The sequence below is a fragment of the Plasmopara halstedii genome (genome assembly GCF_900000015.1).
Source record: "Plasmopara halstedii genome assembly, contig: Scaffold_614, whole genome shotgun sequence".
NCBI classification, from domain to species: Eukaryota; Oomycota; class Peronosporomycetes; order Peronosporales; family Peronosporaceae; genus Plasmopara; species Plasmopara halstedii.
In genome coordinates, this window is record NW_020187532.1 from 1,719,560 (window position 1) to 1,745,205 (window position 25,646).

General features: G+C 43.8%; 11 protein-coding genes across 11 annotated transcripts; 4 read left to right on the forward strand and 7 right to left on the reverse strand.

Moving 5' to 3' along the window:
• Nucleotides 1-986: 986 nt before the first annotated feature.
• Nucleotides 987-2,667, reverse strand: PHALS_12352 (RxLR-like protein; the record flags this gene model as incomplete). The annotated part of the gene is made up of 3 exons (XM_024727883.1): nucleotides 987-993; nucleotides 1,064-2,502; nucleotides 2,569-2,667. 3 exons carry the CDS (start codon nucleotides 2,665-2,667, stop codon nucleotides 987-989), a joined length of 1,545 nt encoding a protein of 514 aa, XP_024578415.1.
• A 313-nt stretch (nucleotides 2,668-2,980) lies between these two features.
• On the reverse strand, nucleotides 2,981-3,514 carry PHALS_12353 (uncharacterized protein; the record flags this gene model as incomplete). The annotated part of the gene is made up of 1 exon (XM_024727884.1): nucleotides 2,981-3,514. One exon carries the CDS (start codon nucleotides 3,512-3,514, stop codon nucleotides 2,981-2,983), a length of 534 nt encoding a protein of 177 aa, XP_024578416.1.
• A 1,354-nt stretch (nucleotides 3,515-4,868) lies between these two features.
• PHALS_12354 (uncharacterized protein) lies at nucleotides 4,869-5,321 on the reverse strand (the record flags this gene model as incomplete). Its single annotated transcript, XM_024727885.1, has 1 exon — nucleotides 4,869-5,321. One exon carries the CDS (start codon nucleotides 5,319-5,321, stop codon nucleotides 4,869-4,871), a length of 453 nt encoding a protein of 150 aa, XP_024578417.1.
• A 941-nt stretch (nucleotides 5,322-6,262) lies between these two features.
• PHALS_12355 (uncharacterized protein) lies at nucleotides 6,263-6,605 on the reverse strand (the record flags this gene model as incomplete). The annotated part of the gene is made up of 2 exons (XM_024727886.1): nucleotides 6,263-6,522; nucleotides 6,587-6,605. 2 exons carry the CDS (start codon nucleotides 6,603-6,605, stop codon nucleotides 6,263-6,265), a joined length of 279 nt encoding a protein of 92 aa, XP_024578418.1.
• Nucleotides 6,606-8,671: 2,066 nt separating this feature from the next.
• Nucleotides 8,672-10,813, forward strand: PHALS_12356 (uncharacterized protein; the record flags this gene model as incomplete). Its single annotated transcript, XM_024727887.1, has 1 exon — nucleotides 8,672-10,813. The coding sequence occupies one exon, from the start codon at nucleotides 8,672-8,674 to the stop codon at nucleotides 10,811-10,813; it is 2,142 nt and encodes a 713-aa protein (XP_024578419.1).
• A 108-nt stretch (nucleotides 10,814-10,921) lies between these two features.
• Nucleotides 10,922-12,020, forward strand: PHALS_12357 (atp synthase gamma subunit; the record flags this gene model as incomplete). Its single annotated transcript, XM_024727888.1, has 2 exons — nucleotides 10,922-10,965; nucleotides 11,150-12,020. The coding sequence occupies 2 exons, from the start codon at nucleotides 10,922-10,924 to the stop codon at nucleotides 12,018-12,020; spliced, it is 915 nt and encodes a 304-aa protein (XP_024578420.1).
• A 317-nt stretch (nucleotides 12,021-12,337) lies between these two features.
• Nucleotides 12,338-13,924, reverse strand: PHALS_12358 (mitochondrial carrier family; the record flags this gene model as incomplete). The annotated part of the gene is made up of 2 exons (XM_024727889.1): nucleotides 12,338-13,002; nucleotides 13,078-13,924. The coding sequence occupies 2 exons, from the start codon at nucleotides 13,922-13,924 to the stop codon at nucleotides 12,338-12,340; spliced, it is 1,512 nt and encodes a 503-aa protein (XP_024578421.1).
• Nucleotides 13,925-14,247: 323 nt separating this feature from the next.
• PHALS_12359 (uncharacterized protein) lies at nucleotides 14,248-16,755 on the forward strand (the record flags this gene model as incomplete). Its single annotated transcript, XM_024727890.1, has 1 exon — nucleotides 14,248-16,755. One exon carries the CDS (start codon nucleotides 14,248-14,250, stop codon nucleotides 16,753-16,755), a length of 2,508 nt encoding a protein of 835 aa, XP_024578422.1.
• A 1,855-nt stretch (nucleotides 16,756-18,610) lies between these two features.
• On the reverse strand, nucleotides 18,611-20,237 carry PHALS_12360 (nak bike protein kinase; the record flags this gene model as incomplete). Its single annotated transcript, XM_024727891.1, has 2 exons — nucleotides 18,611-19,769; nucleotides 19,834-20,237. The coding sequence occupies 2 exons, from the start codon at nucleotides 20,235-20,237 to the stop codon at nucleotides 18,611-18,613; spliced, it is 1,563 nt and encodes a 520-aa protein (XP_024578423.1).
• Nucleotides 20,238-20,463: 226 nt separating this feature from the next.
• Nucleotides 20,464-21,119, forward strand: PHALS_12361 (ribosomal protein l17; the record flags this gene model as incomplete). The annotated part of the gene is made up of 4 exons (XM_024727893.1): nucleotides 20,464-20,528; nucleotides 20,597-20,794; nucleotides 20,876-20,965; nucleotides 21,032-21,119. 4 exons carry the CDS (start codon nucleotides 20,464-20,466, stop codon nucleotides 21,117-21,119), a joined length of 441 nt encoding a protein of 146 aa, XP_024578424.1.
• A 70-nt stretch (nucleotides 21,120-21,189) lies between these two features.
• PHALS_12362 (Yippee/Mis18) lies at nucleotides 21,190-25,238 on the reverse strand (the record flags this gene model as incomplete). Its single annotated transcript, XM_024727894.1, has 4 exons — nucleotides 21,190-21,766; nucleotides 21,824-22,029; nucleotides 23,230-23,577; nucleotides 23,646-25,238. The coding sequence occupies 4 exons, from the start codon at nucleotides 25,236-25,238 to the stop codon at nucleotides 21,190-21,192; spliced, it is 2,724 nt and encodes a 907-aa protein (XP_024578425.1).
• Nucleotides 25,239-25,646: the final 408 nt, after the last annotated feature.

Genomic DNA, 25,646 nt, shown 5'->3' on the forward strand with positions numbered 1-25,646 from the left:
AAAGGTGGGTGCACACGGAAGACTTCCTTTCTGGCCACGCCAGTGCGGTGATCCTCCATAACGAATGTCACTATGACCGCCTCGGGAAGATGATCGGCTGCAATTTTGGTAATGAAAGTTCGCTACTCTTGGACAAAGTCCAGTCGGGCGGCAAGTTAATGCGATCTCACGCGATTTGTCAGGTTAGGCGGCGAGAGCACTCGTGGAAGCTGGACGCCGCTTCGACCGAAGTGCCGCACGTCATTGCCCATTCTCGTGCTCGACTCCCGAGCTTGGAAATAGCTAGCGCTACGCGCTGTTTCTCGGTCTGGAACATAGCAGACGCCATGGCAAACTCGACCTCTCCCACTCAGAGCAGCAGGTGATTCTCTTCATCCTTGCTGTTGAAGGTCTCAACTCTCACCATGAGCAGCTTGGGTCAGGTGGATTCATCCTCCGTCGTCGTCGCCGACGATGGCGTCATGGACGCAGTCGACGCCGACATCTTTTGCTGTAGGTAGCATTTTCATAGCGTGAAAACGCCTAGCAGATGCCCTTCGGTTATGTCTTCAGTAGAGCTTGAGATCGTTCAGCAGAATCTAAAGCCACAATTAACAGACGACTGGTCTTTTGCGGAATGCAAATTATAATTTTTTATCTTTTCTCTTTTCATTTGAAACAAGGCATTCCGCAAGTGCAGCATTGCCACCATAAACCGCGGTACAATCGAATCTCCTTCCCTGCCAAAGGCATAGATTTCCAACGCCAGCGCAAATACTTATTTTTCTCTTGGGACCAATTCTGAGCAGCCACCGTGCTCAATCCAGATCTAGCTTCCACATTCATTAGCAACAAGTCATCACCTTTGGTCCTTCAAATGAAATACGGCATTTTAGGCATCGAAATGTGTTTGAACTCAAGACTCAATAATAGTGATAAAGACGAAATCATAACACAATTGATATTTATATAATCTGGCGCAAAATTGGCCTAAAATCTCGCAAAGTTTAGATTCTGCAACATAAGCGTGCTTTTAAAGTCATAACTTACGTTAAGCAGAATTGGGGAAGAAGAACAGTCTTACAAAGTTGGTGGAACCTCAATTTCGATGTGATGAGGTACTACCACTGCGCTATTCGTTGACATGATTCGTTCACGGTCTTCTTCATTGCATACTGCAGGCGTGCGTAACTTTGCCGTATAGACACAAGTACTTGGTTCTTCAATTTCAAACAACTCCATCGGCTCCGGGCCACACTGTAGCTCCACTGTTATCGATCGTTTCGGGCCGTTCCAGCACTTGTCTCCGTTCAAGAATTTTAAATACTTTTCACGAGAACCCGCTTCACTCTCTTCGCTCTCGGATATAAGATCGTCCATAGTTCCTAATCTCGTGTTATCTTGCGTGGCTTGTCCATACAAGCAAATCTTGTACTTGTATTGTCCCGCCATCGTTTCTACACACTTATTTCGCAGAGCAAAGAACACAATATTGTCACCATAATTCTTTTTCAGCACTTGCAGCGTTCCATTAAATTTTCTCTCTTCTTCTTTGAGTTCCGTCACAGTCTTATCCAACTCTTTCCGAGTAAAAATCGCATCAGCCCCTTCAAATTGCTCACTTGCTGCCAGCTCTGCGTATAGAACATCGATTGGGTGCATCTCCACTTCTGGCTGTGTCAGCTCTTCCTCATCTTCCTTCTCATCTTCCTTCTCATCTTCCTTCTCAGCTTCGTTCTCATCGTCCTTCTTCTCAGTTCCCTCGGTCTCATGCTCATCCGTCGACTCTTCAGTATTATGCGTCTCTGCTTGATGCACTTTGTCTCGTGCCAAAAAAGCCTCGTGCTTGTCATCCATCACAGTGTTCGGCAAATTGTCTTCATTTGTTACTGCTGCCTCGCGTTCTTTTCGAATAATTGGCAAAAGATCATTTTTGTTCGATAGACCTGTGCGTCCAATTTCCAATATCACTGACAAAAGTTGTTCTTGAGTCAGCTCTAAGAGTCCCAGTTCCGACAAAATTGTTTCTCGACTGTCTAATACACGCTTTGCCTTCTCGTCGTTCTCCAGTCGCTCGTCCTCTATCTTTCTCGCTTGTAACTGCTCAACCATAATCTTCAACGACTCGACGGACGTTTCGAGCGTCTTAAGCTTCTCTAGCTCTTCCTTTAAAAGTTTTTGCGCTTCTTTAACAAGCACAACGCGGTCGGATAAACCAGCTTCAATCTGTTCGATCACATCCATCTTGTCCAATTTAAAAGCCTCCATTTTCTGTACGCAGTCATGGGGACACGACACTCCACTTGCATACTCGTCTGATCCATCACAACAGTCACAAATACCGTCGTTCACTATTGAAGTCGGAATATCCATCGAGAAAAAGCCAGCGTTTACACAGTGAAAAACTGCAGACGTGTGCGAGCACGCCGATGTTCCAGGCTCATCGCTTCCATCTACACAATCACAGTAATTGTCGTTCAAGCGAGAGATGTCGAGCCGTTGTTGCCCATTATCGCATGTGAACTATGTGCGAACATAAGAGTAAAACCAGACAGGGTAAAAACTTATAATTAACTAGAATAAACGTACACTAGAGACAGCAATAAGTTTGCGCTCTAAATCGGGAGAAACGCCGTGCCAAGAAGCGTGTACACACGCAGAGAGTAGCGCGAGCCAAAGGAGAACCATGAGGGCGGTGGATACGTGTCGGGATACGATTTTAGTAATTTATATCTCCCGAACTTAGGCGAGTGAAAGTATCAGTTGTTGGAGCTAATTCAAAAATTGTCATGGTCATTAGTGGTTAACAAGAACAAAATTGTTCAATTATAACAATAAAATTTTACACTAGTCCACTAAATAAAACTTCCGCTGTCAACTCTATCTCTGCAATGACTGTGCGCTGCTACACACACTCTTCATCTGACAAGTCGGAATGATTAGAATTCGCGCCGCCCGGATCTAAATTGGAAACGGGAGAAGCCGCGACGGCGCTGTGCCGTCAAACATTCACAAACGACGGCGCGCGTAAGAAATGAGATGCGTTACAATGAGTCACTGGCGCAGCGTCACTTTGCTCATCGTCGCTACTGAAAAGCAATGCTTCGAGAATCTCGAGGTCATGCTGGTCAAAGAGTGGCAAATGTGGTGCTTCCTGTCGCTTTATGCTAATCGTCATATCAGGCGGGGACATGGACTTGGCATTCATTGAGCTCCGCAGTGTGTTCATTGGACTTCTCTGTGTCCGATGCATGTAGTTATAATTCTGTCCTGCCGCCATGGCAGCGGGTGAACAACAAAGTGGTCGTTGCAACTGCTGAACTTGAAATGTTTGCATCCGCTGTGCCTGTTGCTGTCGCTGAAGATCCTTCTGTTGCTGTTTGACGACGCGACGTCGTTGATCCAAACGCATTTGGTTGCGATTGGCCTTTTCACGATGCATGGCACAGAACTTGTGCAATCCTCCACTCTTTTTGTTCGTACGTTCGCTCTCGCATCTTTTACTAGAATATTGACAGCGCATTTCCTCAGGCATTGTAGCGGTTGGTGAACTGCTGTCAGGGCTGTGGATGTGGTCTCTCATTTAGTTTATCGCTGTTTTATTAAGTGAGACACGTTGTTGCTAGCTCAGAGCAAATTAAATTATGACCGATTTGACAGTAGGCCTCCTCAACTGAAGTGTAGGACAAACACGAACCGTAAACACGAACTCGCCATCGTAAGAAGAGCGGAACTCTTGCATAACGTCATTGGGCTCGAAATCCAGTGCGAATATTTAGTTTCGCAAAAGATCTGGTTTTTCCTGCGATGTGAGTGGCTAAATTTTAGTAGCATACATTCTGGGTACGACACAGAATGATGCTCGCTGGGCTGTAAACCAATCAGATGGCAGATAAGTTCGTCAAACGGCTAGAATTTTCGTTGTGTCCACCACCTCAAATAGTTTGAGAAACTTCGATATGGGCGGTTCCCATCTTCCGCCCTTGTCGCACCGCACACTGTACTCTCGCTTACACTTACGCCAGATGTATGGACGGTGGTGGTACCGAAATATCTTCTTCAAATAACTGTGTCCTCTAAAAAGTTGGTGGGTGAAGAAATTCAACAATTCAGCACGAAAGTCAAGCATAGTGCTTGCCTAGAAAGCGATCAGTAGACATTACACTAACTATAGATTTATAGCGGATGTTAATCATAATATTTAAATACAATATATCTCAGTCTAAGACTTTTAATTCGGTCTCATAGAATAGGCAAAGAAGTATTAATGGACCAAAGGGCACTACGTCAGAATCGCTGTAACAGTGCGCTGCACATGCTGCTACCACTAACAACATTTCCCTCAGCAGCGACTAGAGGGATTGGCAATGTCGAAACGGTATTGCCCATCAATTGCAGCCATGGGTGTGCCCATGAGAAGCATTAAGACTTCCGACAAGATGCTGAACCTAAGAGTACTACTTATGGATCATACTGATGCTCGCCAAGTACGTCGGTTGCGACTTTTCGACCGACTGAATGTTAGTCGTCCATACTTTGTTCGTCTGAATGCAAACAATAGATGCGTTTTACTACAACACAATTGGTTCGTGTCGTTTTCTGTACAGTATTCATACAGTATCCCCTTGGCACTATCCAGCAGATTTTTCTGGCTAAAGTATCCGCGAATGAGTCAGCTTTGCCTTACTTTTCGGACAGCGCGTTACCTTTACATTACCTCGAATATCCATGCCAGATTGTATATTGTTAAAAGGAACACACAAAAATCGCAGAAAAATTACCTAATACATTGTCTATTATTACTAAAGATCGCGCTACTCTATGCGAAACCGAAACGAAGGACAAATGGACACAAGTGGCAGTCGCTTACTGATGTTGCAGTCAATACCCTACAATGACATGTTGCCAGACGGCATGTGAGGTGGGTATGTACCAGTAACCGGGAAATCAAAAGGGAATGCCATCCCCTCGCAGTCGCCATCGTCCTCGTCGAAGAGCATGACCTCTAGCATCATCACTTCCTCATGCGAAAGATTACAGATCGGTTCTTTTGGCTCCATCATGTTCGTAGAAGCATTATACTCCATCGGAGCTTGAGCTGCGTCCATAAATCGCTTCTTATGCTCAACCATTTGCTGACGAATAAGGCGACGCTTTTGTTGCATACGCTGCTGGTTTACGTTGGCTTTCTTGCGATGGAAATCGCAAAGTTTATGCAGGTCACCATTATCTTTAACAGCGCGGTGGTTGTTGCATAATTTACTCGGGTACGAGCAACGGACTTCTGTAGGTGGTAATTGCGTCGTAGTATCCAGGATAGCGGCGCTGTGCTCGGTCGACATGATTAGTTATGTGTAGTTGATGAAATATCGGATTGTGAATGGGTAACTCAAAGCTCCTTGGCGACGGTTGGGTAAGTTGTGAGATGCGCAAGTGGAGGCAAATAGAAAAGTAATGATCCGAGACGCTCACTTCAGAAGTTAACTCTCTTATTATTGTTCCAAGTGCCACACCGGCCGCGACTTCCATCTTGTCAACAACGCAACATTGTCCTTGATCGAGCCATACGATGACGATTGCTACTGCACCAAAAGTAATGACGATGTGTCGACCAAATCGCTGGGCTACCTCAAGCCCGACTGGACTCTACTGAACTGTAACCTTCCTTGCATTTAAAGCAATCAAGTTGCGATTCAGAAGCACATCTAGCTTGCGTTAGATCACATCCTTGTCGACATGCAAGTTCGTCTCGTTCCGCGAGTGCTCCATGTCATGTTTATTACCATATTGCTATTTCTACTTTTTAGACAAAGAAAGTCTAGCACGACGGTTACTACTGAAGTAGATCCATTACGGTCGCCTCACCGAAAACAGCTTTCCCAATAACGTAAACATCACGACTATTCGGGTTCCACAGATTTTATCGGGGCTACAGACTAGTCCGGCAAGTGACAGTTTGATGCCAAACGCTCTTTAAATGTGGAGGCAAATGCTGTTTCGTACTCATTTTGTTCAACGTCGTGAGTCGGTCGACGCAGAGACAACCATGAGGATGTCAATGCAACACTTTCCGCACGTGAGTTTTAAGTCAAGAGCACACGACGCCTGTCTATCTAGTTCTATAGCTGCCATATCTCACCTCAAGTCAGTAGCGTGCAAAACGAGCCAAGCATTGAGTTCAGGTCCTCGCTTATGTGGGCAAACAAAGTCATCTACTTTGAAACTGTCGTGGCATTTGCTGAACTATTGTGTTGCTACGTGCTCTTTGAGTTATGTAGCAATATTATGGACATGTTCCAACACAAAAGTTGCCGCGACAAAAAATACGAATGTGGTTCTTGCTACCCTTTGATCTATATTGGTGCGCGTATCGTACAGCTCGCTCGGTCAAATGTTGATGTCCGCTACGGCTCTTAGGTACAGGTATAAATGCATTACTCGTTGTTAAATTAAGTTTGAAACTGACAATGCCACCAAAATCGTCAAATCGGACGGTGTGATATGCCAGAGCTTTTAGCTTCCAAAACTTCGAATAATGCCCTCCTGTATATAAGTCGCAGCGTCATGACTTTTTACCACCTCAACGAATTCACTTGCGCTTCCCTACCGTACAACTCGGGGATCATGTAATATACAGTGCTTCAAAGTTTTGGATAAATGTCTACCGAATTCGATACAAAATATCATTTACAACTACATCGCTCAAAATAGCAGGAGATGAAACGCCGTATAACACACAGTTTACCTCCCACGGTATGTAAAAATCCCGCACTTGATTCTTGTCGCGTGTTGTGCCTTGACCCATCGTGTTCTTAAATGCGTGTTTGGTTATCCGATTGTCGTGTTATTATGAGTCGTGATGGTCTTAGTGCTAGGAATTTATCGCGGGTACTTTAATCTATTCTGATTTTTACGGCGTCTAATGAGTCGCAATGGGAGTATTGCCTCCCCGAAAACATGTAAGAGAGTCGTTACAAATTGTGATCCTTACAAAAGCTGATACAGATGTTATCAGCAGATTTAGGAAATGTTACGAGGGCTTACAACCAACATGGAGTTACATTCTTTCTCGACGTACTATGTATTGCAGCTGTCACGCTTGTTGCTGACACTAATTGAAAGTTTATCCTTTACCTACCACCTCGGCCACTTGAATCACATCAGCTTTAGATACTATAGTTAGACAGAGAAAAGCAAACGAGCCTCATGGAAGCGCAAGGATTTCCTGATGTCTCGAATGGTAACTTCTTCAGAAAACATTTCTAAAAATTGTTCGGAGAACAATGAGAAGTTTTTCTAGAATTCCGATACGTCACACATTTCGTTCATTCAAAAAATAGAAGAAATAGTTTGCAATTTACAGGCTAAAATCGTCTTTTGGCGATTTTTACACTCCTCCACACACCAATACGTTCGGGGCTAACATTTAGACATAATGTTTTAGAGAACAGACTGAGTTTTAATTCAAAATTCAAGACTAGGGCTTCTTTTGAAATCGCAGGCACATCAGGGAGTTAAATCTGTTCTTTCATTTTGAAACGGATAGCTTATGAACTTAATCAATTGCACTTTGTAGGTCAATTTGACATTTCTCTCGCAGCTCTTCATTTCCTCGATTTTTATGGAAATATCCATAAAGCGAAAAAAAAATGAAAAAATGTTTTCCTCTCTAAAGGATATAGTCGCATAACAAAGCGGAAGATCCGAACGTGCCTCATGTTGCATGAAAAATATTATTGAACTCGATTCGTTGAGTATAAACAATTTTTGAAAACATTTTATTTTTGTTGTTTAAAAGTCATGTTCTTTTGAATATGGTACTTAAACTTTAAAACTTTTGATGATCGAAAGAGAAGATAAGATAAAATTAGAACGAAGGAGCGAATGCGCGCGTGGGTGCGATGTGTGTGTCATGCCAATTTCCCGCACAATGTTAAAATGCTGTCTTTTTCTATAATTGTTACTTTGACAATGATATTTTTTCTTCCTAATAGTGTTGAACATGTTGCTATAGATATGTTCCTTCATTTATATTCCACTTGGGAAGTTCACGGCAATCTTTTTAGCTATACTTTATCATCTAAGATGTACTCTGCCCCTCTGTTAATTCTTAACCCCGTCGCGAGAAAATGGATATGAGCATAGGATATTTTTAGATTGAAACGAAGTGATCGTATGAGAAAAGACGTTTGCTCTTAGACAAATCTTGAGTGTTTCTCATCACACATTCTCCCTAATGTGTAAGCAGTATGATGCATTTCACGGGTTGTTATCAAAAGGCGCATGTATGTGAAATTCCACCAAACTTCTTGGTAAATACATAATGTAGGTTTCCATCCACAGATTTCGTTTGAGCATCGAAGCTCTGATTTGATTACCCCAGCCTTCTCCATCAGAGTGCTCAACAAACGGCTTAACGAGAGTGCAGGTGCCAAAAATAAATCTTGTCCATCTTAATCGAGCATGCAATCACATTGTGCTGCAAAATACCATCCAACCTACAGCAAGCAAATTGACAATACCCTCACATGTATTTAAAGCATTGATAAATGCGAAGGTGTAGAGGTTGCAAATAAGATTAGACATTTATATTCTTAATAGTAACGGTTCCGTGCACAATCCCCGCGCTTGAGCACTTAAGTAGCACTTCCACATTAACTTTAGCATCAGATTTCCAAGCTCTTTCTTAAAAATGAAGACGACTCAATGTGTGACCACTTCTGCGGACATGGCTGCACCTTCAATCTTTGGGATACTTTTCAAACAAAATATGTCTGATGACAGCCCACAGGAAGAAGAGCAACCAAATTCGAACGAAGAAAAACACGTTAAGCAAAACGCAATCACGCACCCTACCGTACTTGCAGACCTTCAAGTCTTACAGCAACTCTCAAAACAGCTTCAGGTGGCAATCGTTAATACTTCTATCAATGAGCACGACAAAACTGCAGCGCAATCTATGACATCAATCGCCAAAAAAAATGATCTGGCTTCTTTGTACTGTCGCCGCGCTGCAGTTCTTTTAACGTTTGCTAACTACGATGCCACCATGTTAGTACCGCTAGATATTTTAGCTGTGGAGGCGTCGGTGAGTAATCCTTTATTGAAAGAAACAAATCAATCGGCAGAAATGTTAGAAGCGGTTCAACAAGCCCTTAAAGACGCTCAAGCTGCTGCTGCTCTTGCATCGGACCAGGCGATACTTGCAGAGGCTCACTTACTTTCCGCTTATTGCTCGCGAAGCTTAGGTGAGATTTCAAATGCACAAGCATTTACAGCACTAGCAGCTTCAGCATTTCCGGACAATGCAGCAATAAAGGATTTAGCAGAGCAATTAGATGTAGAAGCTCGCACTGAATTGGTAGATCTGGTACCAAGATTGCGCATGACATTTGCAAAAGTGTCGACACTGGCGACAGCCGATGCTCAAGCACTTAAGGATATGTGTCGAAACAACGGGGAGAATAATGATCAACCTGATCAATGTGAAATTAAAATGTCAATGCCATTGACTACGACTGCGGTTGAACAAAATGCATTTTGGAGTCAAGTGGCACCACATTTTCAGGTGTTTGAAGTAGCAGCTCATTCATCTTGGCTAAACTCTCTTGCGCGTCTACTGCATCTGAACGTCCATCATTGTTGTGCGCTTCCTCACGAGGCACGTCAATTGGACGCTGCACTCCAAGCTACATTTGCAATACTTGCGCATTTATTACGAAGTAAAGCTGCATGTTCCACATTTAATCTGAACATGTCCGACGACTCGGCTGCAAAAACGGTGGAGAAACTCACACAAGCTGCTGCGTTTTCGACGCAATCGGTAGTGCAGAACCGAATTGCAAGGAATTGGATAGTGCAGATGTGGGCTCCTGCAGTACGTCGGGTCATGATATCCACTGACCAGTCACCATTGATTGATTTATCATGTGACGTCCTTATGATGCTGGCGCGTTTGCTTCAGGCATCAGGCAGCTTACGACAATGCACTTCAATGTCCCACAGTTTGGCATATGCTCAAATGGGGTACAATTTAGCCAAGGCTTTCTGTGACGTGGGAAATCATGGAAGCTTAAGATTGGAAATACAATGCGCCGAAGCTTACGCATTAGCTCTTTTGCAGCGTGCTAATGACTACGAAAAAGCGCTGATGAAGTTTCATGAGATGTTGCAAGTGGCACTCAACATTGGAGACCAGGAATATGAATTAAGATCACGTTTTCATGTGGTCAAGACGCTACGAATTTTAGGTAAAGAAGACATTGCGCATGCTGAGCTGGTTTTGCTTCTGGAGCGATCTCGATCATTAAATGACGTACATATGGAAGCAATTGCCGAGTATGAGATGGGCAAACACTTTATTTTGCAAGATGATACCTACACAGCACTTGAACACTTTCGGGCAGCTCAGGCGTTATGCAATCGCACCGCCAATTGCGCGGACTCTTGGCGAGCTGCTTCAATCCAGCAAGCAATTGCTTTCTACGCACGCTTGAGACCTATAGCTCGTCGCGGAGCCATACGTTGTAGTGCATCTTCTTTATTTGTTCCGACTGACGATGAGGAAAATAATGACGTCGAATCCGAATTTGATGGAGATGAAAAGAATGACAAGCGGGAGGATGTACAATCTAAAGAGCGACGTCGAGCTATTTGCATCAAAGATGCTTCTATACAGCCTCAATCGCTGATGAGTACACTTTTTAATCAATCTGACAGTAACTCGCTCTGCGGTCCCAAGCCGAAGCGGACAACGTCCTGGCGAGAGGCAGTATTTGCGACTGCATGGCTCAATGATAATAACAATTCAGAACCAACTGCAAAGATAAACTAAATATAGTAAATCAAAAGTTGAAATGTGATCTTATATATGTGGTAGACAAAAAGTCTTAAAAGGGGAGCGCTAAACGAGCGGCTAAAAACAAGCAGCATTACCGATAGGATGGTTATGATGATTTTCGTCAAGAACTCGGCGCCTGTGCTCAAGTGCGTAGCTATGCATGCATCGTTAATTTACTCCAGAAGGAGATAAGTTGAAAGCACTAGCAGCATCATTGGTTGCTGGCACCGTTTGTACAAATGTTGTCAGTCGACAAACCAGATAAATGCGAGACGGGTGCATGGCTTTCTATGACAATCACACTCTGACAAACGCTTTTTGTTTGTGCAGGACCGTTGGTCAACAAGCTCGCGGTATGGCCACTGAAAAGCAGATTTTGCAGCGTATTACCGCAACGTCTAACATCGCCAAAATTACTAAGTCCATGAAGATGGTATCGGCCGCGAAGATGCGTGGCGCAGAAAACCGCATGAATGCAGGGCGCCCTTTCACTGCGTGGATAGATAATGTCAAGGGTGCTCAAAACCGCACCATTGAGACGGACGGTGTAGCTCCAATCAAAGAGCTCGAAGGCGACAACCTATTCGTCGTCGTTTCGTCAGACCGTGGTCTTTGCGGTGGTATCAATTCCGGTATTGCCAAGACCACTCGCAAGCAGATCGCTGGCGTTGAAGATCACACACAGATTTTCGTAATTGGTGACAAGGCTCGCGCTCAGTTGCGCCGCGATCTTGCCAGTAACATTCGTGGCAATGTCACAGAAACATACCAATCACCTCCCAACTTCACGGTTGCCAGTGCGATTGCTGAAGCCATCATGGCTTCATCTTCATCGGAATCGGAGAAAGTGCACGTTATCTACAACAAGTTTAAGTCGGCGATTTCATACTTGCCGTCCGTACGTTCGCTAGCGGTGCAGCCCGACTCGGACGCTTTCGACTTGTATGAGCTAGAACCTGATAACAAGGATGAGCTACTTGCTGACTTGAAGGAATTCGAGATTGCAACAGCCGTTTTCCAAGGAATGATTGAGAACTCGACCAGTGAAGAGTCTTCTCGTATGGCTGCTATGGAAAACGCGACTACTAATGCTGAGGACCTCATTGGCTCGCTCACGCTCGTATACAACAAGGCCCGTCAAGCTCGCATTACTACTGAGTTAATTGAAATTATCTCGGGTGCTGCGTCGTTGGACGGTTGAGTGTCTTTTGTGGGATCGGGGAGATATCAACTCTCTCAATGAGGGCCAAGTGAATGAGGAAGTACGAGCAACTTCGAGCCTAGTGTCGATGGAAATAAAACCGCAGTGCCATACCTTTGACTTTCATTCCGTGGATATATTCTAGACGTGCTCGATTCATAGTCATCATTTATATGATGCAATAAACAACTTTAGGAATGGACTAGCTCGAAACCAACTATACTCTTTATGAAGGTGAGAATGTAGACTGCAGTCGCACATGAATCGCGAGACAGCGCCACATTCGGCGTTTCTAGCATGCAGAACAGATGGTTCCTTTAAGCTTTAGAAAAGTACTCAGTGACTTGATCCATCACAAGCCACTGGATCCCATACGACGGGCACAGACGAGCAAGACGCGGAACAAGTCCTTTATACAGCGCCTTCATACCTTCTTCCTTGGCAATCATAGCCATGGCATCCATCGTGCCCTTGTATTTCCCGCTAGCACCAGCAGCAGTTTCTTGTGCCATGAGCCGCGTCTTGACCACATCCATAGGACAATTGATGCACGGTCCAGGAATGGCACCAATCATACCGGTAAGTCCGCTCTTCCATGCCGGTAACGAGTCACCATCTTGTATCTTCCACACGTGCTTCTTGATAAAATTGTTTGACCAGAAACTGCAAGCTTGGTTGAGTCCTTGACGTCCAATTGTCGGAACCAAACCTTTCCACAAAGCAAGTAGACCCTCGTTCTTGATGACTGTAGCGGCTGTGTGAACTGGACCACGATACTTCGGAGTCTCGCCTTTGATGATATCCTGACCCTGAAGGCGCGTCTTGATAACTTCGAATGGAGTCACAATCAGCACAGCCTCCGTGGCACCCGCAAGCGCACCAGCAATAAACTCATTGGCTCCGCTGACTTGACCATTTTTATCCGATAGTACGCGGCGAAAAATAGCGTTGAAATAGAAACGCGTGCCATTTTTAAGCACAACTGTTGGTAACAGAACAAGATAGTGTTAACATCTGCTTTAATAAATGCCAAGATAAAATATGTAACCAATCGTACCGTGAGTAGTCCATGGAGCAAACCCTTTATACAAGCCTTTCGGACCTTCCGCAGCAAATAACTTCTTTCCACAGTCGACCATGCCACGGTAATGACCAGTTTTGTCAAGCTGCATACGTGTCTTGGTCACATCCAACGGTGTGAGAATTAACGCTTCAATGACACCAGAAAGTGCACCACCAAGAAACTTAATAGCGGGGGACACCTTTTTGACTTTATCATCCTTGTCGGGTAGGGGTACGCGTAAGCCGTCTTCGCCCACCTCGATACTGGCTTGCCACCAATTCTTAGAAAGCTGACGGATATCTGGATCCCATAAAAAGTGCTCAAGTGCCGTGGGTGATGCCATCTTTGAGCGCAATAGCAGGTACAGATGCTTGAAATCAGCCTCGTGTACGCGATGCGCATCACGTGGATGTAGCTGTTGAATCATTTTAGTCGCTTCCTCTAGCGTAACGGTAACGCCCAACGTTCGAAGGCCGTTCTGAAGATCCTCATCAACAAGAAATCCCTTGTTCTTTTTGTCAAAAGAGTGAAAGGTTTGCACTATAAATGCATCATGCAGTGCGTGAAAGTCCTCGTAAGTAAGTTGGCCCTGATTTTTCGGGTCTAAACGCTTCATTAGCTTTCCGACGTCGTCTGTTGAAAGCTTGACACCAGCTACACGCAAACCGTGTTGAATATCAATAGCACTCACTTTTCCGTCCATGTCGGTGTCCACACGTGCAAAAGCCTCGCGCAGGAGCTGATCCACCGTCACACGTGAGTTGCGACGCACAAGCCTAGCACGCTGTTCAGCCTCAATGTTAGCGGTATCATCCAACTCTTTAGATCTTGCGTTAGTCATGGTGCCAGAAGTGCAAGAGAGGCTTCTGATCTCTCTTGAGAGGGATTAGAAGTAGGCAAGTGCTTCGTTGCAAGCCGAAACGGCCCAATTCTGTATACTCTAATACTAATCACAGTATCATATACTGATACTAATGGCCATGATACTAAGTGTAAGTATCCTCTAAATTATACTAAAATAATATCTGTACAAAAAATCTAAGACTCCGTAATCCCAATGTATTGCACACAGCAATCAAGTTTTAGTGTGCAACACTTAAGTCTGTTAGTGTGCACTACATAGTGCATAACGTTTAAAAACCTGCAGGCACCGGTTCACTCGCCATGCTGAGCCGCATCGAGGATGCGCGCGTGTTCGGTAGCTCTGACGACGTTATTTTGCGATCTTCCAGTAATCAAAATGTACATCATAAGTTTTCTAATGGAATGACGCATCAGTATCGCCACCAACAATGTACTGATGATCGTACGGAGGATGAGCAACTGCATCCACAGCATCCCTATCGAATGCGGAAACGTGTACTAAAACGCAATAGCGAGAGTTTTTATGGAGAAGAGAAGAATAAACTATTGCCGACTTGGAATCAGAGGATCGATCGACCTATGGAGCTTGTTTTTCTCTCTTCAGGAGAGATATTAGCAAGGGAAGATTGTCCGCCAGATTTGGAACTGCCCAAAATTCAACACGATTCATTTAAACCGATGAACAAGGAACTGGATTATTATTCTGGTAACTTTACAAATGGTGAGGAGAGCGAGTATCCGAGGCAGGTCAGCAAAATTAAGAAGCAGATGAAAGTATCGAAACAACAAATTCGGCGACTGGTTATGAGACAACAATCTACTGAGCAGCATGCTCCCCTATCGTCGGTTGCTTATCAATTGGAGTCTTTGGTGTCCAAAAATGAAGATGTTACGCCAAATAATGGTTATGCAGAGGCTTCCACTAATGCGATTGAGAAGCTGGAAATTGGAGCAACCTATCAGTTACATCAAAATCAAAAAACAACAAATGACAAATCAAACCGCGACTTTGAGCATTTAGCTGCTCAAACTGTAGGAAAAAAAACGTCACATTCATCACCAACTCAGGATCATTCACATTCAAGGAATGACGATGCACGGTCAGATTATTCTAGTGATAAAGCATGCTCAGCGTCTGACCTCTCGGACAGTAATCACGGAGACCAGTCGGCACCTAGTGATACCACTTCACATGATTCAAGACGACAATCACCACCTTTACAGCATCAATCTCAAGATACAAAAAACGTTTCACAACGCAAAACCAAGCAATCTCCAAAGATGAAAGTCAGTCATTTGGAACTAGATGCATCCACTCCAAAAGCTAAGGACCGAGCTTTATCAAGCGACGAATATGAGGCGAATGAACCGGCATCGGAATTGCAAATAGAAGAGGCGAATATTTATGGAGAAAGGAAGCAGCCACTGAAGGAGCAAGACAAGAATAAGCATTTATGGGACCAAATTAAAGAATTAGAAGCACAACTTGCTGCGAAAGACAGCGAAATGAATCACAAGATACAGGAAATGGCACGTGAGCATGAGGTGCAAATGCAGACACAGGAAAAGAGACAATTTGATCGAATTATTGCGCTAGAAGAACAAGTTCTGCTTCAAGAAACGCAAATAGCTCGATCAAAGCAGGTAAAAGACCAGCTCAAAGCTGCATTGAAACAGCTCAATAAGTTGGCAAGTAGTCCGATTGCTGAACAGTGCTCAGACAGCAAAGAAGTGAACAAATTAAAGACGGAACTGGATGGCATGGCGCAGCTTATTCACGAGTTTTTAATAAGCGTAGAGCGCTGGAAAGAAAGCAGTATAAAAGAGATGCAGTGCTGTGAAAATGACGCTGAACTGCCAGCCTTATTTGAGCATAAGTGGCTGGATTTTCCGCAATTTCCAAAAATGTCGACCAAAGAATCGTCATCTTTGATTCAAGATCATTGCCAGGGGCCGACAATAAAGGTCGACGAACAGACCGACCCTATTGTAATATTAAAAAAGCGTTTGCATCAACGTGAGGACGAGCTGCGGCAAACGCGCGTCAAGTACTTAGAGCTGAAGGAACTATGTGCTCGGCAATGTGTCCGCGAGGCAGACCTCCAGAACTTCATTAACGAACATCGGTTGCGTGGAAATCTTGTCATTCGCAAAAACATCGATAGTAAGCCAGCCACAACTGAAAATCACCAAGAGGTAGCACAAGATGACCACGACGAGCAGCAAAACCGTGCAAAACTTAAGATGATTTCAAGTCGTGGAACAAACACACCGGCGTGCTTCGATGACGATGAGCATTTCATTGACGATGAGTATTCGGAGACCGAGAAAGAGCTCGACGACTTTGATGAAGCAAAGGATGATTATGTAGTGCAAGCGCCTAAAGTGATTGTTCAGGTCAATCGCGATGGCATGTCTGAGCGCACGTCCTCTACACCATCAGCAGTGGCACAGAAACTCGCGACTGTGAGGCGTCAAAAACAAAGCACGCAATCGAAGCAGCCGCGTGTTGAACGGATTCGCTTGATTCCGTCTCCAAATTTAACGCAGCGACACAAACGGATTCCGACTCCAACCACTGCAAAAGCGCAAAAGAAAAAATCTTCTCAACAGCATGTTTTGCCTCACTTGTCGTCTGTATCTCGTAACCACCCGGATATGCTTGGTGAGTGTCCGCCTGGATGTGGAAGTCGTCCCTCATTTATGCGGCGAAAACCATCGACTGCAACGCGAGCAAAAGCAATTAAGAGGCCGATTTCGGCGACGTCGTCAAGAGGAGCTGTTGGTGTAATTCGTCCGTGGATGTAATTTGCTATGTTGTCAACCGTTCAATTCATCAGCAACACGTTCTTGTCTATGTTAGTGTAAACATTAGCATCGAGCACTATAAGCAGTAGAAATTTGAAGTACTGAGTGATGAAAAAAGGATAATTTTGCATATGTAGCAGCATCATCAGAAGACTGCCACAAAATTTTCCTCTCCAAAACTTGTACGATATATCAACGACACATCTATCTACATGAAGCGCGACAAACATCACGTCTGGCCAAAAGCAACATCTAAACATGACTACCAACAGTCAAGGAATGAAGTAGCAATAAATACGTTATAAGAAGAAACTACATTCATGCTAGCAAAAAAGTTTTGGTGTAAACAGATTGCAGTGAAAGGCCTGCATAGAGCAGTAAATAAATTTTTTAGACCTCGCAAATTTCGAAGAGAAAATTGTGCCCCAGGGGCTGACACTGCTAATTTTCTTGCATCGTTTTCTTCGATTAGCGGTCTAGTCAAAGAGCGCGGCGATATTACAGCAGTACTTTACATAGATCTTTCAGCTCTGAATAGATAACAGAAGCTCAAAGGCCTCCCTAAACAACGATATGTGTATATCAGCAACCCATCTATCCTTTTTTGGCATAATTTGGCTATCTCTTCATATGAGCTTTTGCTCTATTTCACGACGGTGCGTTTATAGATCCTCTTAAAGCTCAGGGGCAAAATATATTGTATATAGGGAAGGGTAACATTATACCTTTTGAAGAATGCAATGTGAGCTTAAGCGCCAAGGCAAGCAACAGCAAAGCCATTTGCGACTACAGCACGGCGGGTTAAAGACGATGGATCTCATCTGAATTGGGTGAACTCTTGGCTTTTGATTTCGTTGTGTTATTAGCAAGTCGTACATAAGCGCGACTACCCAACATCTACGCTCTGCGTGTCCCATTCTTTGTCGGTTGGAAACGATCAAATGTAAACTAATGCATTTATAGTAGACATTTAGCTGCAATATCGTCCCTCAACAGAAATGAATCTCAACAAAAATGACGCTTAGTGAAGGGTCGTAATTGATTTTCAGTAGAAGCAAAGAATTCCTGGGGGAAAGTGCATAGATCGTGGAAATCGAGCATTTAGAACAGCGGCACTCTAAAAGAGATGAGTACAACCCAAATTTGTTGGTCATTGCTTTCAACGACCTGTACTTGGCGAAATATTAAAAAGCTTTGATAGAGAAGAGGTGTTGTCTATTTAGCTATGTGCGACGCTCAACTGCTGAAAAAATAAAAGTTTTGAAGGCCAACACTGTGTCCGTGTGTTTCGCGGCCCTCGTAAAAATTGTAAAGTTTTAAACCTGCACATAGGCCGATTTGAGCCGTACGCGGCGCTTCTGCCTTGTGCTAGTCTGGTCTCTTTTCAAGTTGACAGACGCCAATGCGAATTAATGTGCGGTCAAGTTTAAGTCTTGTCTTGTCAAAGTAGTAAAGAAGATCTATATATTCATGAGCAGGAATTAAGTCTGATAACTTCATCCACGAATGGTGGGACGTTGCTCTAGACCCTAAAATATTTTTTCGTGCTGTGATGGGTATCACCTTTGATTTTAAACAAAATCTTGGAAATATACCCTGGCGACACATTCTTTCTTATTGCAATCTGTGATGTGAGAATGCCTTGAAAGCATATTCGCAATCAGGAATCATTGTCGATCTATGTGAATTTGTCAAAACGAGCTAAACTTGGTCAACGTGGCTGGTTTCAGCAAAACAAATTGACAGTTCGTTCGTTCAAACCATTGAATTTACTACATGAAAATAGCAAGTGTTTAAAATATCGTCATAACTCGTTTTAAAATGTGTTTCTGTGTCTTCAAGATTACTTTTGCTCTCAAAATGGATTCGACGAATGGTATCCCTGGTTTGCTTTGGCTGGCCCACCCCACATATGCGATGGCATTTGTTGCGGCTGCTGAAAGCCCATTTGAGGCTGACCCACAAATTGACCCATTTGTTGCTGTCCCATGCGCTGTCCTGGCATCCCACCGTAGAGTAAAGCTGGAGGTGGAGCGTCAATTTCTGCAAATGGATCTATTTCCGGTGCATGAGATTTCATGCTTGAGACTGGCGCAGATACTGAGGCTGGAGATGCATCAAAGTCAAAGACACTAGTCGAAGAAGTTGAAGTGGCGGCTTGCCCATTCGTAGTCGATGGCATAGCGAACGGATCACATGTCGCTGATCCAGAAGCAAAAACTGAGTTGCTGGTCTGACTGGATCCAGTTGGTGATGGAAAACTCGCAAAGTTAGCAAAGTTATCAGCAGTAGCCCACGTCGTATCAAGCGTATTGGTGGTTGTCAATTTTGAATCGGTGGCTTTATTGCTCGAGATAGTCGGATTGAAGTCCATATTAAGCAAATCAACTCCATCGGAGACATTGCTTGCTATACTTTCCTTTCTCGATTCCGTCTTTTTATTTGATGGTATCAATCCTGGCGTTGCTACGTCACTCTTGCTCTTTTCACTTTTCTTCGGAGATGGACCTGCCAGCAATGGAAGTGGTCGGCCACAAATGACTTCATCAATACAATCCATAATGTGCTCAATCGTAGCGCGTTTCTCAACATCAGCAGTCAGCATGCGTGCAATGATTGCGTGTACATCTGGTGAGTACGGAGAATTCGATGGTATGGTATAGCGATCTGTACGCAGTCCTTCTAAAGGAAATGGTGACTTGAAAAATGCCATGCTATAAAGTATACAGCCCATGGCCCAGACATCAACTGCCTCTGTAAGTTCTCCCGAGCCAAACATGGCAGTACCTTCTACATCGGCCAGCTCGGGCGAGCGATACATGGCAGTAGTGCGCTTGGACACATTATCCAATTCACGCATACGGTCTGCCTTGGTAGCCAGCGATTGGGGGCCCACAACACATGATCCAAAGTCGCATAACTTGTATACACCTTCTTTATCCAGTAAAAAATTCTCTAATTTAAGATCTCGATGTGCTATAGGAGGCTTCTGAGCGTGTAGCACTGCAACAGGTCTAGGAAGAAAGAAGAAGGTTATGTTAGATAACTTTAAAATTAATCACTCCCATTCAAACGTACTCGCAAAGGCTTTTAAAGGTACGCAGTAACTCATGTTGAGCAAAGCGTTTGGTGCCCATTTTGAGCATATTTTCTTGCAAGTGCCCTCCAGGACAATACTCCATGAGAATAAAAACTTCGCTCTTGTCACCACGAGGCTTGTTAGTTTGAGATGCCACAAATTGTACCACTTGTGGATGATTCAAACGCTGATGCAAACGCACTTCACTTGCAATCCATTCTGCTGTTTGTTCATTATGTGCTACGAGACGCTTGAGCACAAGCGGCTTTGCTGTTGGCGGTGCTCGTACGTCTTTAACTAAAAAAATAAACGAAGATCCTCCTTCACCAAGATACTGCACGGCTTCTACTTCAAAACGTCCAATGACCATGCGCTTACCCACTTGTTGTTGTACGTTTCCCATGTTAATCGAGTCGTTGAAGAGGATGAGAAATCTTGATGAAGCTAATTGAGTTTTAAAAGGCCGCAGACGACATGAAGCTCTTCGCTGTACTTCATGTGTGCTATTATTGAGACTTTGAGCTAAATTTAGAGGAACATTGTCTAGTTACAATAATTCTAACAATAATGTACCTTCGGATAACACTTAACATTATGTGGACCCATGAAAATTGTTTATTAGGACAAATATGAAGCATCGAGTGGCTTTCCGTAAGCTCAGCCGCACTTCGGCACATCGCCAAGCGATGCTGCGGTACGATTATGTTTGCATCTGTCGTGGCTATTTGATAGCAGCTAAGTGATATCTTTATCATGATATAGTACCATGGTAACGCAACTTATTGAACACGAGCGGATTCGGACAACACTTCCGAAAGCCAAAGAATTGCGTCGCGTGGCTGATAAGGTGGTTACATTGGCCAAGCAAGGTGACGATCCTGCCCGTAAACGTGCTCAGAGTATCATTCGTACACCTGAAGCTCTTAACAAGCTCTTTGACATCGTGGGTCCTCGTTATGCGTACGTGTAGCTGTTCCGTTGACATTGTAATGAATGCGCATAGATAACTGACGAAGGGAGGATACGGATTTTATTTTACAGATTACGTGAGGGTGGGTACACTCGTATTCTAAAAGCCGATTTTCGAAAGGGTGACGGTGCTGAGATGGCGGTGATTGAATATATAGACCGGTATGAATAGTGTCAACCATTCGTGAAGCAAATTGATGTCATTGACAGATACTTTTGCTGTATCAGCCCTGGAGAGATGCGAAAGGCCAAGCCACCAACTGGAATTGACGGTGCTCGCGCGGTCTTTGAAGCCCAGGTTACAGCTGCTGAGTAACCGCACAAGCTGACACAATGCCTATAAACCAGAAGTATGTGTCCTATTCTCGTCAATTCACTTGCGTCTACTATGCCTGTCGACTGTGCTGCCGTTCACCTGCCGCATCGTCGTCTGACTCAGGTGCAGATCCTTCTAAATGAGCCAATCGTTCGTCTACAGCTACCATCAGTGTCTTGACCTTCTCCATCTCTTCTCTTAATCGCATCACTTCACTCTGCTCAGCTGCTAACGTTTGCATTGCTGTCGAACATGCTATGCTTGCTTGTTTCATCCAAATATCTTCTTCACCTTCTCCTTTTTGCATCGGATCTCCCAACGTATAGCTTGTAATCGCTCCAGTTGAGAAACTAAAGAGATCTCGAATTTCGTCTAATGCCACTGGCGTTGTGAGATATCTGCGGCCAAGAACAGCTTGGCAATTGTGACAAAGTAATTCATAGTACGAACTACCAGCGTCAAATCCTGCACTAGCAGTCTGAACTTCTGGAGCTAGCGTCACATTCATCACATGACTCAACGTGACAAGCCAGAGCTGCTCTGTCGAACACACAAAAGCGTACGAATCTCCAAAAATCGAGCGACAAGTGCTGCATTGAAAGACTACAAGAGGCATCGTAGTATTATCGCCATCTTCCGTCTCTTGACTTTGTAACTCTCGTGAATCATTATCAATCTCCTCCTCAATTTCAATCTCCTCGGACTCGACATTACTTACTTCGGGATGTCGCTCTCCATTGTGCTGCTTCGAAAGCATCGACATGTGCGCAGATGTATGAAATTTTGCAAGCATCTTTGCTTTCTTGTGCATAGCGCTATGACTCGGTTTGGAGCCGTCAGTATTTCCAGCATGGTATCGTTTAAGAGGAGCTTCGTGCATGATTAAGTTTTGAGTTATCATTTGTATGACCTGCATACGAAATTTATATCATTGGTACTTGGTAAAATATAATAATAATCAAAACTTAATTGTTAGATATTCGAGTGATTAGCCAAAAAACTTCGCTTACAAGAAGCGGTGAAGGAGGAAAAAGGTGCAACATGGTCTCACTATCGATTCGTTTGATGCTCGCAAAAAGTCTTCGCTGAGCTCTTGATCATTTGGCACTGGATGTTCGTTGGCTTTGCATCACATTCAGCAGGGGACTTATACTACTGCTGAAACTACACTTCGTTCTAGCAGATTTATCCCCCAATTTAATAGCTTTTATGTCATTTCGGAGCGTCGTGTAGCTTCAAACTGCTATCTTGGTCACGTCATCGGTTGGGTGAATCAAACGCTCGTTATGCATGCAATTCAATAAGTAAAAAGCTGAAGCAAATAATACTTAGTATTTAAATTACCAGCCGTCTTCTCTATACGAGGGTTGAAAGCAAGAAAAGGTTGACACAGAAAGCACATTTGAACAAAACCATTTCGAACTTCTCAGGAGTATCTGATCATAGCTGTCGAAATTTCATTATTTGTACTTTAAGCTTCTTCTTTCATAATCCTTTTCTGACAAGCGATTACAAGCTACATTCTGCAAGATCCGATGAAAAAAGGAATAAGCAACTATAACATGTTCGAAACGCTTGCAGTCGAGACGAGTAAAGTGATGCAATGGAGAGAAGAGATGGAGTGGGTCGAGACACTGGTTGCTGTGACTTCTAGATCTGTTTGTATCAAACTTTCAAAACAATTGTTCTGAGAAAATCATTCTCATGATACTGTTTGACATGAATCTATTGACTCCGACCTTACATAGCGACACTTAGTGTCAAAACATTTCAAACTACTCACCACTATGAATTAAGTAGCTTCGTTGCTGACGGAATGATTATTTGATAACAAGAAAAAAATGATTGTGGTTTCACATAAGGCGCTCGACTTTTTAATGATTTACTACGTTTTGTTCGTGCCTGTCAACGGTTTTGAAACGTGATGACGGAAAGACGCACGTCTTCGAAATGACTGAGGTCTGGACTGTCGCAATATCATTCCTTCCTTGTTGTCGTCATCTCCACCCTCTTGAATTGGTCGACGAAGCTCAAATTGACTGCACGATTTTAAGAATGCAGTTGATTCGTGCGAAGAATGCGAGTCGTATTGGTCATCTCTAGGACGTACGTTGTTGGTCTCCGTGCTATCACTAATATGTTGACTTTCGTTAATATTGTTCGAAATTGAGTTTTCAGAAGTTTTTAAACTGCATCGACGAGGAGAACCGAGACGTGTATCAGCCGAATTTAATGGTGATAAGCCGTATGAAATACTAGACAATGGTGGTGACAAGGTCCCAAATCTATCGATACGGTTAGTGTCAAGCAATGAAATACAGTCCTCACGTGAGTGACGTAGGTGCTCGTCTGAGCCATACAACTCAGCAGTTGTGTACGATGTAATCAAATCTTCAGTATCTTCTTCGTATCCTACAAAATCACAAAGATCTACAGAGCTCGCGGGGTCAGATACAAGCTGCAGAAATCAACACAGAAATTATTTGAAGAGCTACCAAAATTTAGCTCAAACAAAGATAAAAGTACCGAGCTCGTGACACGGCGGTGGCATGCAGTAATTGTCGTAGCGGAGGATGAAATGCTATCATTTGAAGTGCGTAATTCATTTTCCTTGACAGATGGGCTCAATTCGACTCCGTTTTGATAAAGAAGGCTTGGCGACAAAACCAAAGCCGTTGTCTTCCGTCGACCATTCGAATCTTGTCGTTTACGTTCAATAAAAGTTCCATCACAACTATTAAGACGGGACCGGGAGGCTCGAGTAGAAGCAGACGAGCGTGGACTCGGTAGTGGCGTCTGTTGTTCACTCATACCGAGTGAGATCGTACGTAGTAGCACTGGAGTCTGAACAGAAAAGAATGCCAATTCGTCCGAATCAATATTGACACACGACTGCTTCTCCCGCTCGCCAGACATAGTATCCGGGCTGTCACAAGACTCGAATGCCATCCGCATCCACTCTTCCTGTTGCTGTTTTAAAAGCTGTTCTTCATTGGATTTTTGCTTTAGAATTGTCTGAAGCGTTTCTTGTTGCTTCTTAATATCTCTTTGCGCCACAGGCGACGCCGGGGCCTGAACCTCTAGATTTTTTGCAATCACACACGGAACAGCAAGTTTTCCAGCACTCATTGGTGCAGCTGCCGCCATTTTTTTCGACACTTGAATCCGAAGATCATCACGTCGTGCAGTGACCCGAAGAAAAGGAGGTGGTGGCATTTCATTGACATAATCAGAATTGGAAGGAACGAGTGTGTGTCGCTTTCGAGTCATTAAAGAGGAAGGTGAAACGATAGGAGAGCTCGAGTATTCCAATGGCGGTGGACAAGCCACCTTTTCTGTGTTTTCTTCCACTTGTGGCACGTCGATCCCAAGAACAAATTGCGTGCGAGATCGATGAGATGATTGTGACTGTCGAGGCTGTTTCGGTGATCCAGCTTTTAGTGTTGTCATAGCAATGGAGTTTTGTTTCTCTTGCCATTGAGTTCCACAACCATTTGATGCGGTATATTCTGGAATGACAATGGGCTCGATGGTAGCAATAGATTGTGATTCAACAAATGAAAGTCCTGACGTCTGAATATGAAGCTGTTGTTTAGTCGAAAGTGTCTTACAAAAGCTTGTGGATCCCCATGGCGTTGACGCACGACGTCGTGCTAGTCTTTCTGCACGAGATGTACTCGTTTCTATCTTTTGATTGATACTAACTGGTGACACTCGTTCCTTCTGTTCCATACTCTCCTCTTCTTCTGGGGCTACTTCAGTCGGATTTTTTTCAAGGCACAATTTAATTTCTATCTGACCCAATGTTAATGTGTCACCCTGGTGTACCACCACAGCATCATGAAGTATTTTATGCACATTATTGACAATTGTTCCTTCACTGCTATGGTCACTATAGACCCAAACACCCAGTCCAGACGTGCGTTCTAATGTCCCATGGAGAGCATCAGCCTCTGAGCCAGGACGTAGCTTATAAGTAGCATGCGATCCTGTACCCAGTACGATCCCATTGGATGCGACATGGGATAACGAGTGTGTCTCATGCTCTTGAGTCTGCTGGTTATTTTCAATAGATTGACAGACCCGCAACACGGTTTTGAATGGCGAAGTGCTCGGCATGCGGGCGTTTCACGTGTGAAGCAAGTTCGAATACATTTTAAGTCGAAGGACTTTTAATGCGATAATATTAATTTTAGTAATATATACGACGGTTACGAAAAGATCATACTTCATGTCAACTAAATGACAGCCTTAAGTTACCAGCGACCTTCAAGAGATTGCTAGATGTATGTTACCTCTGATGATACACATCATTCGTTTGTACATTTTGCTTCGAGCTTATTTGATTTTGCTTTGAGTTGTATAAGACAAAATAATCGATTATCTAGGAAAATATATATTATTTATGATTCTATTTAAATATCTGTGACCTATGATATTATATTCAAGTCATTGTTTATTCATACAACAAGATTGTAACGGGGTTACATGAGAGTGACCCGTCACTCTCCCAAGGGAGCTGTGGTG